Source organism: Microtus ochrogaster, chromosome 19, assembly GCF_000317375.1.
Source record: "Microtus ochrogaster isolate Prairie Vole_2 chromosome 19, MicOch1.0, whole genome shotgun sequence".
In the NCBI taxonomy this organism is placed as follows: Eukaryota; Metazoa; Chordata; class Mammalia; order Rodentia; family Cricetidae; genus Microtus; species Microtus ochrogaster.
In genome coordinates, this window is record NC_022021.1 from 59,627,970 (window position 1) to 59,640,098 (window position 12,129).

General features: G+C 42.8%; 1 protein-coding gene across 1 annotated transcript in view; it reads right to left on the reverse strand.

Annotated features, from left to right (window-relative positions):
- Positions 1-2,645: 2,645 nt before the first annotated feature.
- The window catches only part of Snx18 (sorting nexin 18), a 32,132-nt gene continuing 22,648 nt past the window's right edge, over positions 2,646-12,129 (reverse strand). Inside the window, exon 2 of the mRNA XM_005356815.2 lies at positions 2,646-6,057. Within this exon, the coding sequence (XP_005356872.1) occupies positions 5,804-6,057 (254 nt within the window). The 3' untranslated portion in view covers positions 2,646-5,803. The remainder of the gene's footprint in view (positions 6,058-12,129) is intronic.

The following is a 12,129-nucleotide window of genomic DNA, read 5'->3' on the forward strand; positions in this document are numbered from 1 at the left end:
AAAAAAAAAGCACTTGTTCCACTTCCTGGAGCAGCAAGTAGAATATACTGTTTGTCTCTTATTTCATTTAATTTTCTTAGGAAATTCTATACTAGCATATAGGTCCCATATTTATTTGATACAGGATTTCCTTATGTAGCCCCAGATGGCCTGGCGCTCTGTAGATCAGGCTAGCTTAGAATTTAGCAATCCCTCAGGCCTCTCTGCCTCTTGATTACAGACATCCACCATCATCCTCTTTTTAAAATGACTGACACCTTCATAGGTTTTGGTACTTTAGCTACTGTGGAAGTACATCAGGAGATCATGTCAACGTACACGTCTGAAAAGGTTGAACTTTCCGAGCATTCTAGACTAACAGCCATCAACATTTCAACAAGCCCCTTGCTCTGGAATCCCAGGTTGTACTTTTCTAAAAGCCTCGTGATTTATCCAAACACATGTATGGAGACCATACAGCCTTAGACAGCACATGCTAGCACCTAGTCACCCCAATGGCTTGGAATAAAATTCACAGATGGGCTAGGTGATAGAAAAATGGTTTAAAATATTCTGTAGCAAGCAGAATCAATGTTAGTTTTAGGTTGAGCCTGATTTGCTAAATCCTTGACTATACTTTTTTTTTTTAAAAAGATTTTGTTCCCAAGGTAACTATTTTAAATAAAAAATAATTTCTTAAAAGAGTCGGGTTGAACAAAAGTAAAGCAAATACATTATCTGATCTAACCTAATTAATCTACACTAACACTGAATGCAAAGGTATGTTGCTTCCAAAGTGACACCCAAGCATCAAGAACTTGACTACCCAGAGAAAAGGCACTGACCATCCAAATGCCTGTGTGTTTGATGAGGTCAGTCAGGTACTGACACTGAGCAGGCTGTTCCTTTGGGTCTCAAGTTCATACTGTAAAGATGGAGAAGAGCAACTCAAGGGGACCACTACTAATTTGGCAAATCAAAACAGAAAATCTGAGCTGCCTGCCGCTCTTCCTTCCAACCCAGAGCTATGGGACAACTTCCTCAGAACACTGGCACTCGGTTCTTAGAAAGCCAGGGACCTGTACCAAAAGGATGAAGGATGAGCAGGACTACCAACCCTTCCATCGGCTCAGTGGGTATGAGAGTGGCCGAAATCAGGTTTGCAGGATTTAGATGTTGCAACACATGGTTGTCATCCATGAGACTCAAGTTCAAGAACTGTCCAAGAAAGTTGCAAAAATATCTCATAGTGTCTCGAGTAAGTTTACGATTTTGTTCTGAGACACATTTACAGCTCTCCTGGGCACACAGGGCACAAAGGGCACACAGGTTAGGCACACCTTCTAGCTCAAGGTCATGCGATAGCCATCACCTACTTCTGAATCAATGGTCACTTCCCATGTGTGCTAGAGGACAACTGTAAAATGGCTAAAGACTCTCTGTGGCAGTCTTAACCAACAGGGCCCCCAATGCTGTAAATTCGGAGGCCTACAGCACAACTCGAGGCAAGGATGGCTTAGCCAGCTGTCTGAAGTCATATGGGGTACGGGGAACCTAGGAACTGACCCAGGCCTCTGGCTCCAAAGTGTCATCCTTCTGATGTGCTGGCTCAGCTTGCACAGACGCCTGCCAACCCAGCAACGATGAGAGCCTGAGAGTCATTTCCTGGCGTGAACGAATATGCGAGGCACAGGGAAAATATGACCACTTCAACCTCAGAGACCAATTCTGAGTGGACTAGTGACAAGGCAGTATAACGTCCTCTCTCAAGTGGCTTGAGCCCCCTTAAGGGTAACTGCGCAGGGACAGTCTTGTTCTAGGTACGTGACATTAATACTTTACCAGTGAGGAGTGACTGTCATCCTCCCTAGGAGAAAAGGAACAAGGCAGACTCTAGATGTTTCTTCTGCATTTTTATGTCATGGCCAAAGAATGCTAGGATTTTTATCCACCCAGTGTTGGGGAGCTTGGAAGGTTTAGAGAATGTTAAAAAGCAGAGTAACGTCACCCACCGAAACCACTTAAAAGTAATGGCTTGAGCCAGATCCCAGGGTAAGTGCCAGTTAGCAGCATCCGTTTGTGTGATCTCAGGAAAGGCCTCACTGGGGTTTCAACACACACACACACAGCAGAGAGAGAGACAGAGAGAGAGAGACACAGAGAGAGATGGGAAGGGATGGAATTTTCCTCGGAGGTTTGCTGCGAGGACCATCAGATGCAGCTGCAGCTCATGGCCAGAGGGGCCAGCCATTTCCTCCCTTCCCTTGCAGGCCTGGGGTGGCTGGGAAGGCTGGGGTGATGAGGGGAGGCAGGTTTAATGTGCAGATTCCACATCCCGAAGGAGTAAATGTAATCTTCACGGACTGGGACCGGCCAGGTCTTGGCACACAGTCGTTTGACTTGGGCAGGTCAGAGTTTGCTGCTTTCCGGTAACTAGTGGAGACAGTTTGTAAGGGTTTTACTTCCACACCTGTATGTTTGGTGCTGGAGCCACGTTAACTATCATGTCAAAGACCTCAGTTTGCTGACAATACTCAGTGAAGACCACCTGAAAAGTGAACAGCTTGAAGTTAATCCAATTAAAAGTTCCGTGAACAATCCAAGTGGCAAGTACAGTTGAATGCTGAGGATGGAGAGCACGTTCCAGCTTCTCTGTGTCTTGTGTTAGTGAACGCTTCCTTAATGAATGGAGAAAACACATCCTGTTAAAATTGAGAATGAAGCAACCTGCTTTATTTTTTGAAAGATAAACACATCTGATCCACGCTACTTACTCATAGTATTCTAAAGCAAACAATATCCACCATTTCTCATCTACAATAAATACCCGGGCTGATTTACTCAGTTAACCAAATACAAAGTTGGAAATGAGGAAGGTGGCTAACACCTGTGCCATTAAAGGCTCAGATGAGATGTCTGATTCTGAGATATTAAAACCCAAGGGGGTGGGAATGCCTAGCAAGGAACTCAGTAGAGACGGACATGGAAAGGTGTACATATAAATGTTTATATGTCTGATTTGACAAACTGAAACATTTTTCAGGTCCATAGTTATGTAAGACATATTAACAAAATGTAAGACCATGAAAAACCAGCATTTGAGAGTCTGTTGTATTGTCAGGAATAAATACAAGACCATAATAGTACCAGGGATGCCTGGGAAATTCTAACCATTACACTGTTCTAGTCAATGTGATTTGATTTGTGTTTCACTTTCAAATGTGCTTCCCCATTCTGGGTTTGAACTGTGCCTTCAGATACAACCGCCTAGAAAACTATGCATGGCTGTACAACCAGTCTCGCTGCACCATGGCTACAGTCCATAAACAACTCACTGCTTGTGATTAAAATAGCAAAACCAGGCTCAAGGGTGGACACCCTTGCGTTAGGCACAACTGTGTGTCAGAATTTCAAATTCTAGAAATAAAGACAAATGATGGCTCGAAGGGCATGATAGTTTATTTAAAAAACAAAAACCAACAAAACAAAACAACGACAAAAAAAAAATGGTACCACACTGGTCATGGTGACCAGCATACACACAATGGCTTTTCTCTTGGGTATAAACATCGCAGTATTTTTAGATACTGAAATGTTCCAATAGGACCAAGAACGTTAAGAGAATAAGGATCTTGGACAAAATGGACGCTAGGAACTCTGCTGCTTTAACCCACAGAATTCACTGAAAGTCCCGTGAATCAGTGGCATTATGCTATGTGGTTAGGAAGGACAAAGGTTCTCTTAGAAGGAGGCAGCATGAACTTATATTTCTTTGTACTTTAATCTGTAGTTTTTATAATTTAAGCTATGTCCACCCTGGCTAAAGCACAATCATACAAGATACCTCAGGTAATTTCCTTGTTATTATTGCACAAGTTTAGTAATTTTACTCAAAAAAAAAAAATCAAACCACCGTCAAAACAAAAAGGCAAATAAATGTGACTTTCAAAACAACTGAAAAGCAGAGCTTGCTTATTCAATACCAACGCAGACTTAAATTAAACACTATCGTTATAACCTCCAAATTTCTGCAATAAAATTAATTTTTAAATATGTATGGGCTTTCCTTATCTAACTGGACTTGGCAATCAACACTAGGAAGTCGCTTTTTAAGGGAGCACAGCTTCTGGCGACAGTCCCACGTGTCTGGAGTAAAGACAACGCGACATGATGCCAAGTCTGGCTCTAAGTTCTGAAGTATAAGAATTTGACCAGAGATCAAAATTATCATAATCTGTTCTTAAAAATCCAACCCATATGACTACTTTGAGGAGCGTAAATGCACTGTTGAGTAACTATCCCAGGAGCCTTTCCTTTTGGGCCTTTCTGCGAGCTGACCCTTTCATGTGACTCTGGCTCACCCCCTTTGAGACTGGCCTTTGGCCTCCCATGTCACCATTTCAGTACCAGGGTTTCTGGGGTAGCAGAAGTGTAGTTCACAGGACAGCAGATGCAGGCACCTCAACCTTCAGTGACAGCTTTGACATCTGCAAACTCAAGAACCACATCACTTAACTCAACAACCACAAAGAACATGGAGATTTGGGCATTTCAAGCCAGAATCTCTTTGTGCTTTTTAAAAGAAGCTGCTTTTGAAACCTTTTGTTGTTGTTTTTGGTTTTTTTGGTATTTATAAGTCATTATAATAATAAAAGACTATACTCAAAATAATTTTTAAGGTTAAATGTTCTGAGGGGGCTCTATCAATATTCAGTTTTTAAAAACACAGTATAAATCAGTATTGTTTTTTCTTCAGTACTGGAATAGTAGAAATTGTTTCTGGTCCCTCCTTAAGTCAACCAACAGTTCTCACTGTGCAGAACACTGAAATTTACAGACATCCCTGAAATTTTCTGATTAAGTAAACGAGTGAATCACAGTGGCGTCTCATTCAGTTAACAGTGTAGATCCGTTTAGAAACAGAACAAAAAGCTGAACATTGAAAGAAAATTTCAAGCTAAGAACAGAAGAAGACAGAAGGAAGCCTCCCAAAGACTAAGAGCGAGTATGCTGTCTCTCACTCGCTCTTTCTATACTGTCCCCCCCGCTGGTTGGACTCCTCCTCCTCCACACACTAAGCGCATTTGCTGGAGTCCTCACGCCCGGTCTGCAGGACCCTTGAGTCACGAGGCCATCCTCCGACGGCCTTTTCCCCATCCAAAGACAACATCGCATCTCACTCCTCTGTAACCGCCAGCATCTTAACTGTCTGGGCACTGATGGCCACTGATTCTCCCACCCGCCCCAAGAAACATGAAGTTCATCAGTTTGTCACCAATGCACCCGCCTTTCACTCTTCCCATCAGAAAAGTGGGGGCGTGGACAGGGGCGGGACAGAAATGAAAACAACCAGTCTAAAGGCACAAAGTCGCGTAGCTGCTCTAGTTGGAGTTTGTAAACAGAGAATAGCTTGAATGTAGGTCATCTCGATCTAGGAGAATAAAAAGGCATCCACAAGCAGGCTTTTATCCAGCCAGCTTCTTTGAGACTCTTCATGGGTTCTGAGGTCTACAAAGTATACACTAATATACCCATACTTCAAAAAGCAATAAGGCAAATAGTATAATCATTATCCAAAAGTTACAATAGTAGTGTAGGCATACATAGTATAATTTAGTTACAAAGTGTGGTACTGTTTCTGCTACATAACCATATTAACTGTTTCTTTCCTACATAATTAGATATCCAGCCAGGTTTCAGGTGAACACAAAACCATCCTTGTACCACTACCTATAGTTGGCAATAGCTCTTTGAAAGCAGTTTTTACTCGGCTGTAGGAACTATCCTTGGACTGAAAACAAGTGCACAGCCCCATGTCCAGCCATTAGACGCTGTCGTATTTGTGAAGAGCTTCTTCCAACTTCTGGGTCACTTTTTGGAAAAATATTATTTGTTGTTGTAAAAAATGCTGCATCTGTGATTTAAAGTCTCTCACTCGAATTTGATGGAAGTGATGGATCTCGGCCAACGTGGCGAAAGAAATAGTGTTACAGCGGTCTTGAATGCCGTCAGCTTTCTGGACCTCCATCTTCCCTTCTTCCACGTGTCGCCTACTCTCCTTTACTTTGGTAAGAGCTCCTGCGGTCAAAGAGAGCAATAATTAAAATAGGTATATGCCCAGCACAATGGCAGAGCTAAGTATCACTCAGGGACTTAGGTACTGTTGGTACTTGTCTAAACTACTTCAATGACCTCCGAATTCAAAATGGTGACTCTAACTACCAACTTAAAAAATAGTCTGATTTCTGAAAGCTATATCACGGCTCCAACTCCACTTACTCAACCAATGTCTTCCATACTGACCAAGCCTCTGGAGTATTTGAGATGCCAAACCCAACAAAACGGTGTGAGAAATTGTCCTTTCAAAGATAAACCAAAACCTGCGGTATTCATGTTTACAATGGATAAGACTGTTATACTCATGCATATTGAGAGAATTATCTGCTGAACAACACCCCAGAAAGGATGAAATCCCCTTTCCTGAGAAAATCTCAATAAAAAAAGTTGTTGTGTCAAGTCAGAACCAGTCCCTGAATCATGTCAGGACCAAGTCAAGTTGGTTCTGGAAATCAAGCCATAGAGGGAGAGGGGCTGGATAGTGCCGCCAGCGTACAGTGAGGCTGTCGGGGTATCTAAGCCCATGATGCATACATGCATGCATGCCTGGCCTGACAGCGCCTGCTTGTGGGAGATCCTACACGGGACACCAGCATCCCCAAGGATTAGAATGTGTCTGCTCCGGACGTCAGGGGCGATGGGTTTTATGTTTACTCTGATGACTGCTTCAGAAGGTCTTCAAAAGTACCACAGCCTTTTATCTAGAAAGTTCTCCAGGCTGCTGTACAGTGGGAGCCATGGGATCAGTCATTCTGGCAGGAACCACACAGGATGTTCTCTCCCCGAGAACCACATGCCACACAGTAGGAATAAAGGCGTTCATTGGTCCTGAGGGTTGAGCGATGTCAACGCCCGCATGGCCTGGACACATTTTAGCAGTGTAAGAATGGAGATGCTCTAGAACGCACCCCTGCTGCTAACGCACCCTAAAAGGCGAGATGACCGAGCACAGAAGCCAGGGACAGGAGCTAGCAGTCTGTGAGTGGGACACCTGGAGAAAGGCAGCCTTTCACTTAGGGAGCTCGCTCTTACCCTAGTAGGCCCTCCCTGCTTCCTAACTCCTTCAGATCTGCACATCAACAGTGCGAACTGGTGTTAAACAAAGATGAAACAGTGTACTTTTCAAAAATGCTCTCTTAATAATACCTGTGGAATAACACCCAAGACCTCACATATACCAACCAGGCAAGTGCTCTCCCACTGAGCGCCGCTGTGTCCTCCCACCCTGCTTCTGCACTAGACAAAAATGGGAAATGAAAAACCGCCAACAGCAAATTGTATGCAGAGAAATGTATGTCTGTGGGGGAATGTCCTTTCCCACACATTTTTCATGTATTCTAAATAAGATCTTTCATTGACATGGGCAGAGTCCCAGAGCAGCAGGGGCAGACATCCATGCCTGAATCATTTTGCCCTGTCATGGGCATCATTCCGCCCTGCCACCAAGAAAAGGATGTCCTGCAAGGCCAAGAGGCAACCACATGGTTTCAAGACTACCCCTGCCAAGCTAAGGGAAGTATCAGACCTTCAATGTTTTTCCTAGCCCGGTAGCATTAATATTCGCCAGCTCTATAGTACTTTTGTTTGGTTTTTTGAGACAGGGTGGTCTCACCATAAACTCCTACCTGGCTCAGAACTCCCTCTGTAGACTGGGGAGTGTGATCTCACAGAGATAGCTCTGCCTCTGCCCGAGTGCTGGGATTAAACATTGCCTGGCCCTGCCTGCTTTATATTAAAAAGATTTGCACCCACTCTCATGCCTTCTGAAATATAGTGTGTTTGTTATTTTTGTAAGGTTTTCCATTTACATAAAGAAACAAAAGACCAGGAACATTGAGAGGCAACACTCTAGAAAATAATATTTCAAGAAACAACCAAAGATATAAAAACCCATGTTTTAAAATGACAGAGAGAGAAGAAAGAGAGAGAGAGAGATGTCTTGGTTATTTGACTGTTTTCTCATTCAATTTCAATCCAAGGTATCTCTGGAAGCCACAGTCCACGGTTCAAACAAACAGGAGAAGCTCCACACTGAGCCGCTTCCAGTCTGTACAGCCCCTGCTGCTCAGGTGCTGAGGCAGGGGACTGCAGTTACTGCCTCACTGTAATGTTCTTCTGCCTCTTCAGCGGTGAAAGATTGAGACATGGCTCAGGAGGACACGAGTGTCCCCTCAGCTGAAGTCTAAGGAACTTAGGAGGCTTCCAAGTGTGTATGTACAAGGGGGAAAGGAAAAAGTCAAGACCGAGTTCTCTCCCACGTGTGACTCTTCTACGTGGTAAAGGGGCTGTTATGTTTGCAGCCCACATAAGGGCTCTAATTCACTAAGGAGTACCGATGGAGAGCTTAGCAAGCTTAAGGAGCTGGCTTGGTGGATGGAGCAGGCAGAATCAAACAGTGAACTCTGGCCCCACCCTCTTGAGCTCACCAGGAAGCCATGTGAAGCACACTCAGGACAGATGTACCAGCCAGACACAGGGAAGCAATACCATGAAGGGTAGAATTCTGCATGGGAGTTGGATGTGTCTGCCCACAGGTAGTATGAATTATGTCATGACAGAAAATGCCGAAAGGGCCAGCTAGAGGCCATGTGCTCTACTAAAGGTAGTGGGGGTACAGGAAAGGGCTAGATTAGAAATAGACGGACAGTAAACGGTCACTGGAAAAAAACAATAGTCCTGACATATCTAGGTACCACGCACACAATTCTCTAACCTTGCCACAACTTACAGCAGATACTATTCTTACTTGAAGGACGCAGGCGTTAGAGTTGCTCGTCATGTGAGCTTACAGTCACCAGACAGCCCTGTGAGAGGCTGAGGAGGGATTGGAATGTGTAATTGATTTCAAAACAAACACCACAACTACACAGCAAAGGCACAGGTGCCTGGACAGGCAAGAGTGGGCTTAGGGCAGGCTGTCCTGCCTACAGGTCAGTCAGTGCTTCCGTCCTGGCCACAGACGTGTCTCCTTTCTCACTTTCCTCATCGTAGCTGTCGGGGTGGGGAGGGGGGAGAGAAAGAATACAAAGTGTGTATGTGAGTGTGGTGTACACATGGCAAATGCACACATGTGCAGACTCCAGGAGCATGTGGGGGCGCCCTGGTCTCTCCTTCTCCACTTTACTGTATCTGGATTATCTCACAGAACTTGGAGCCAGGCTTGAGGCTGGCAAGCCCAGTGACGCTCCTCTCCTCTCTCAGACTACCGGGATTATCATCAGGTGAAGCCACACCAGCTCTGTGATGTGGATGCTGAGGCCCAAACTCAGCATCTCATGTTTACTTAGCAAGCACTCTTACACAAAGAACCAGCCCTCCGTCAGTCCCCTGGCTTTTGTAAACCATGTAATTTAAAAGGCATTCTGAATGAAACTATTTGTTTACATTTGAAATTTTTCCTTTTACTGATCTAATTCAATTAACTAATTGAAACTGTAAAACCTTTTGTACTTAAAGATGTATGACGTTCTTATCTTAAATACTGAAAAGCACACACTGTAGTATTTGAAAGTCTAAAAACAAACTCAGACTAAGGAGGGAGTTCCCTGTTTTTGTTTTTTCTTTTCTTCTTTTTTCTCTATCTACTTAGATGCTATTTGGAAGATGGCATAAATTGTTGTAGGCATATTAAAGAGTTCCACAACAGCCTGGAATGGAGTATAACAAAGGTTTATTTATTTGGGAACAAAACTCACAGTAAGGGTCCTGTGGTCCTCTGTGTGAGCTGGAGGCTGGAAGCTGGACCCAGCAGAAAAGGGGCTGCTCATGCTTTTTGTCTGTGCCCATGGTACCTCCCATAATACCCAAAATGGGCTGGTATCTAAAAGGCTCTTGGCTGAGGGAGTTCCCATAATACCTCCCTCTTTTGTCTAAATAAGAAGGTTCTACGCCTAATACAAAACTATATACAATAAGAACAGGGAAAAGAAGAGGCAAAAGCATATGTAAAAATTAGAATTACAACGAGCATGAACAACATCAAGTGAGAGACATAGCTAAATGTCCAGTCTAAGGTAATTAGCAAAGAGCACAGATTATTTCATAGTCCTGAGGAGTTTAAGTCTTATATTAAAAATGTCCTGGCTAAGTCATGAGAGAAAAGTAGCTATGACTATCTAGCCTTCAACTCCATCAAAGACCTAAGTTATTTAAATGTCTGAGTTATTTAAATGCCATATCCTACAGTTCTTTGACGTGTTTGAATATTACCTATGTGGAATGCAATCTCTGTGTATCTAGAGAACCTCACTAGTCTAACTATACATATGACAAACATGGCTGACTATTGACCTGAAATTCTTTTTTCTTGAGTTATTGTTGTTTTGTTTGTTTGTTTGTTTGTTTTTCAAGACAGGATTTCTTTGTAGCTTTGGAGCCTGTCCTGGAACTACCTCTTGTAGACCGGACTGGCCTCGAACTCACAGACTCTTAATACCTATATAGCTTAAAGACTAAGTCTTCACATTCTAAAATTAAGCAATCTTTAAACAAATGTGCAGCAAATGAGGTGGACAATTACCACAAAATGTAAACAATATATATAAGTATCTTGATCAGAGGTAGAAATGTATAGTGCAATATGATAATAAATCCTAAATTTGCATCAATATACAAAATATCTTAAGCAGAGGTAGAAGCATTCATGCATAAAATATGACAGAATACCTTTGCCTAGGTGTACAAATATTGTAAACAGAAATAGAAGCATATTCAATATAACAAATACAATTTGAATTTGTATCAATATACAAGAATCTATATCAATACAAATTGTCTATAAGTAATAATTCACAAGTAGATATATTAATTTACCTATTATCCCATCCCATCCATTCCCGTTTTTGTCCCCAAAAGAGATCCGTGAGTCTACTTCATTTCCACCCCCAATCTATATAACTTATAACCAATCCCTAACAGATGATAATTGTCCCTAACCCTGAGGACAAACATTGTTGGGAGAGGGGACATTGTTTTTTAGAATTACTTCCAGCTGTCATGGGGGAGATGTTATTTCTATGGCATCCTCTAAAAACTAAAATAATGGCTAAATTTCCAGATTATTGCCTGGTAAAATTGCAGATAGTCTCTCAGTAGTCGGTAGGGTTTTTTTGAAGTTCTTATTTGAAGTTCTGGCCAGAATGTAAAAGGTGCACCATCTCAGCTAACCAAGTTGGAAACATCTTGAGCACTTTATAGCCCAAAACCAATCTTAGAGTGGTGCTATCAGCATGATGGTATCATATGAACCAGGTGGAAACACTGTGGGGCCCCATCTTCTTCCCAGAGACTTCAGAGATTACTGTTGGAAAATTTATTTTTCACTGTGGAAATCTAAAACATTCAAAATGGAAAAAAATTAACTTCTATAGACATGTATTCCAAGGGACCATAGAGACAAAAATAGATTTGTGGAGAAGTAAAATTTTTGAAAGCTTTTTTGGAAGAATTTTTGCTGTCTTTGACGGTGGGCGAGGCCTGGGTTCATGGTCGAGTGGCAGGGTGAGGTCATGGAGGAGGTGCACAGTGGGAGGAGGAGCTATGAGCCTGGCACGGAGCAGCAGCGGCCATGCCATACACTAGCTCTTCATCTACACCATCATTGGCAACACGGGTGTTGGTAAATCGTGCTTCTTGCTACAGTTTACATACAAGGTTTCAGCCAGTGCATGACCTCACAATTGGTGTTGAGTTTGGTGCTTGAATGATAATACTTGACAGGACACAGACAAAACTCCAGATCTGGGGTACAGCAGGGCAGGACCTTTCGCTCTATCACAGGTCATATTACAGAGGTGCAACGGGGATTTTACTAGTGTAAGATATCACAATGAGAGACATCCAACCACTTGACAACCTGGTTAGAAGACGCCCATCAGCATTCCAATTCCAATATGGTTATCATGCTTATTGCAAATAAAACTGACTTAGACTCAAGGAGAGACGAGAAAGAAGAAAAAGGTGAAGCTCTTGCACTAGAACATGGACTTATCTTCAGGGGAACTTCTTCCCATGTGGAGGAGGCATTTATTAACA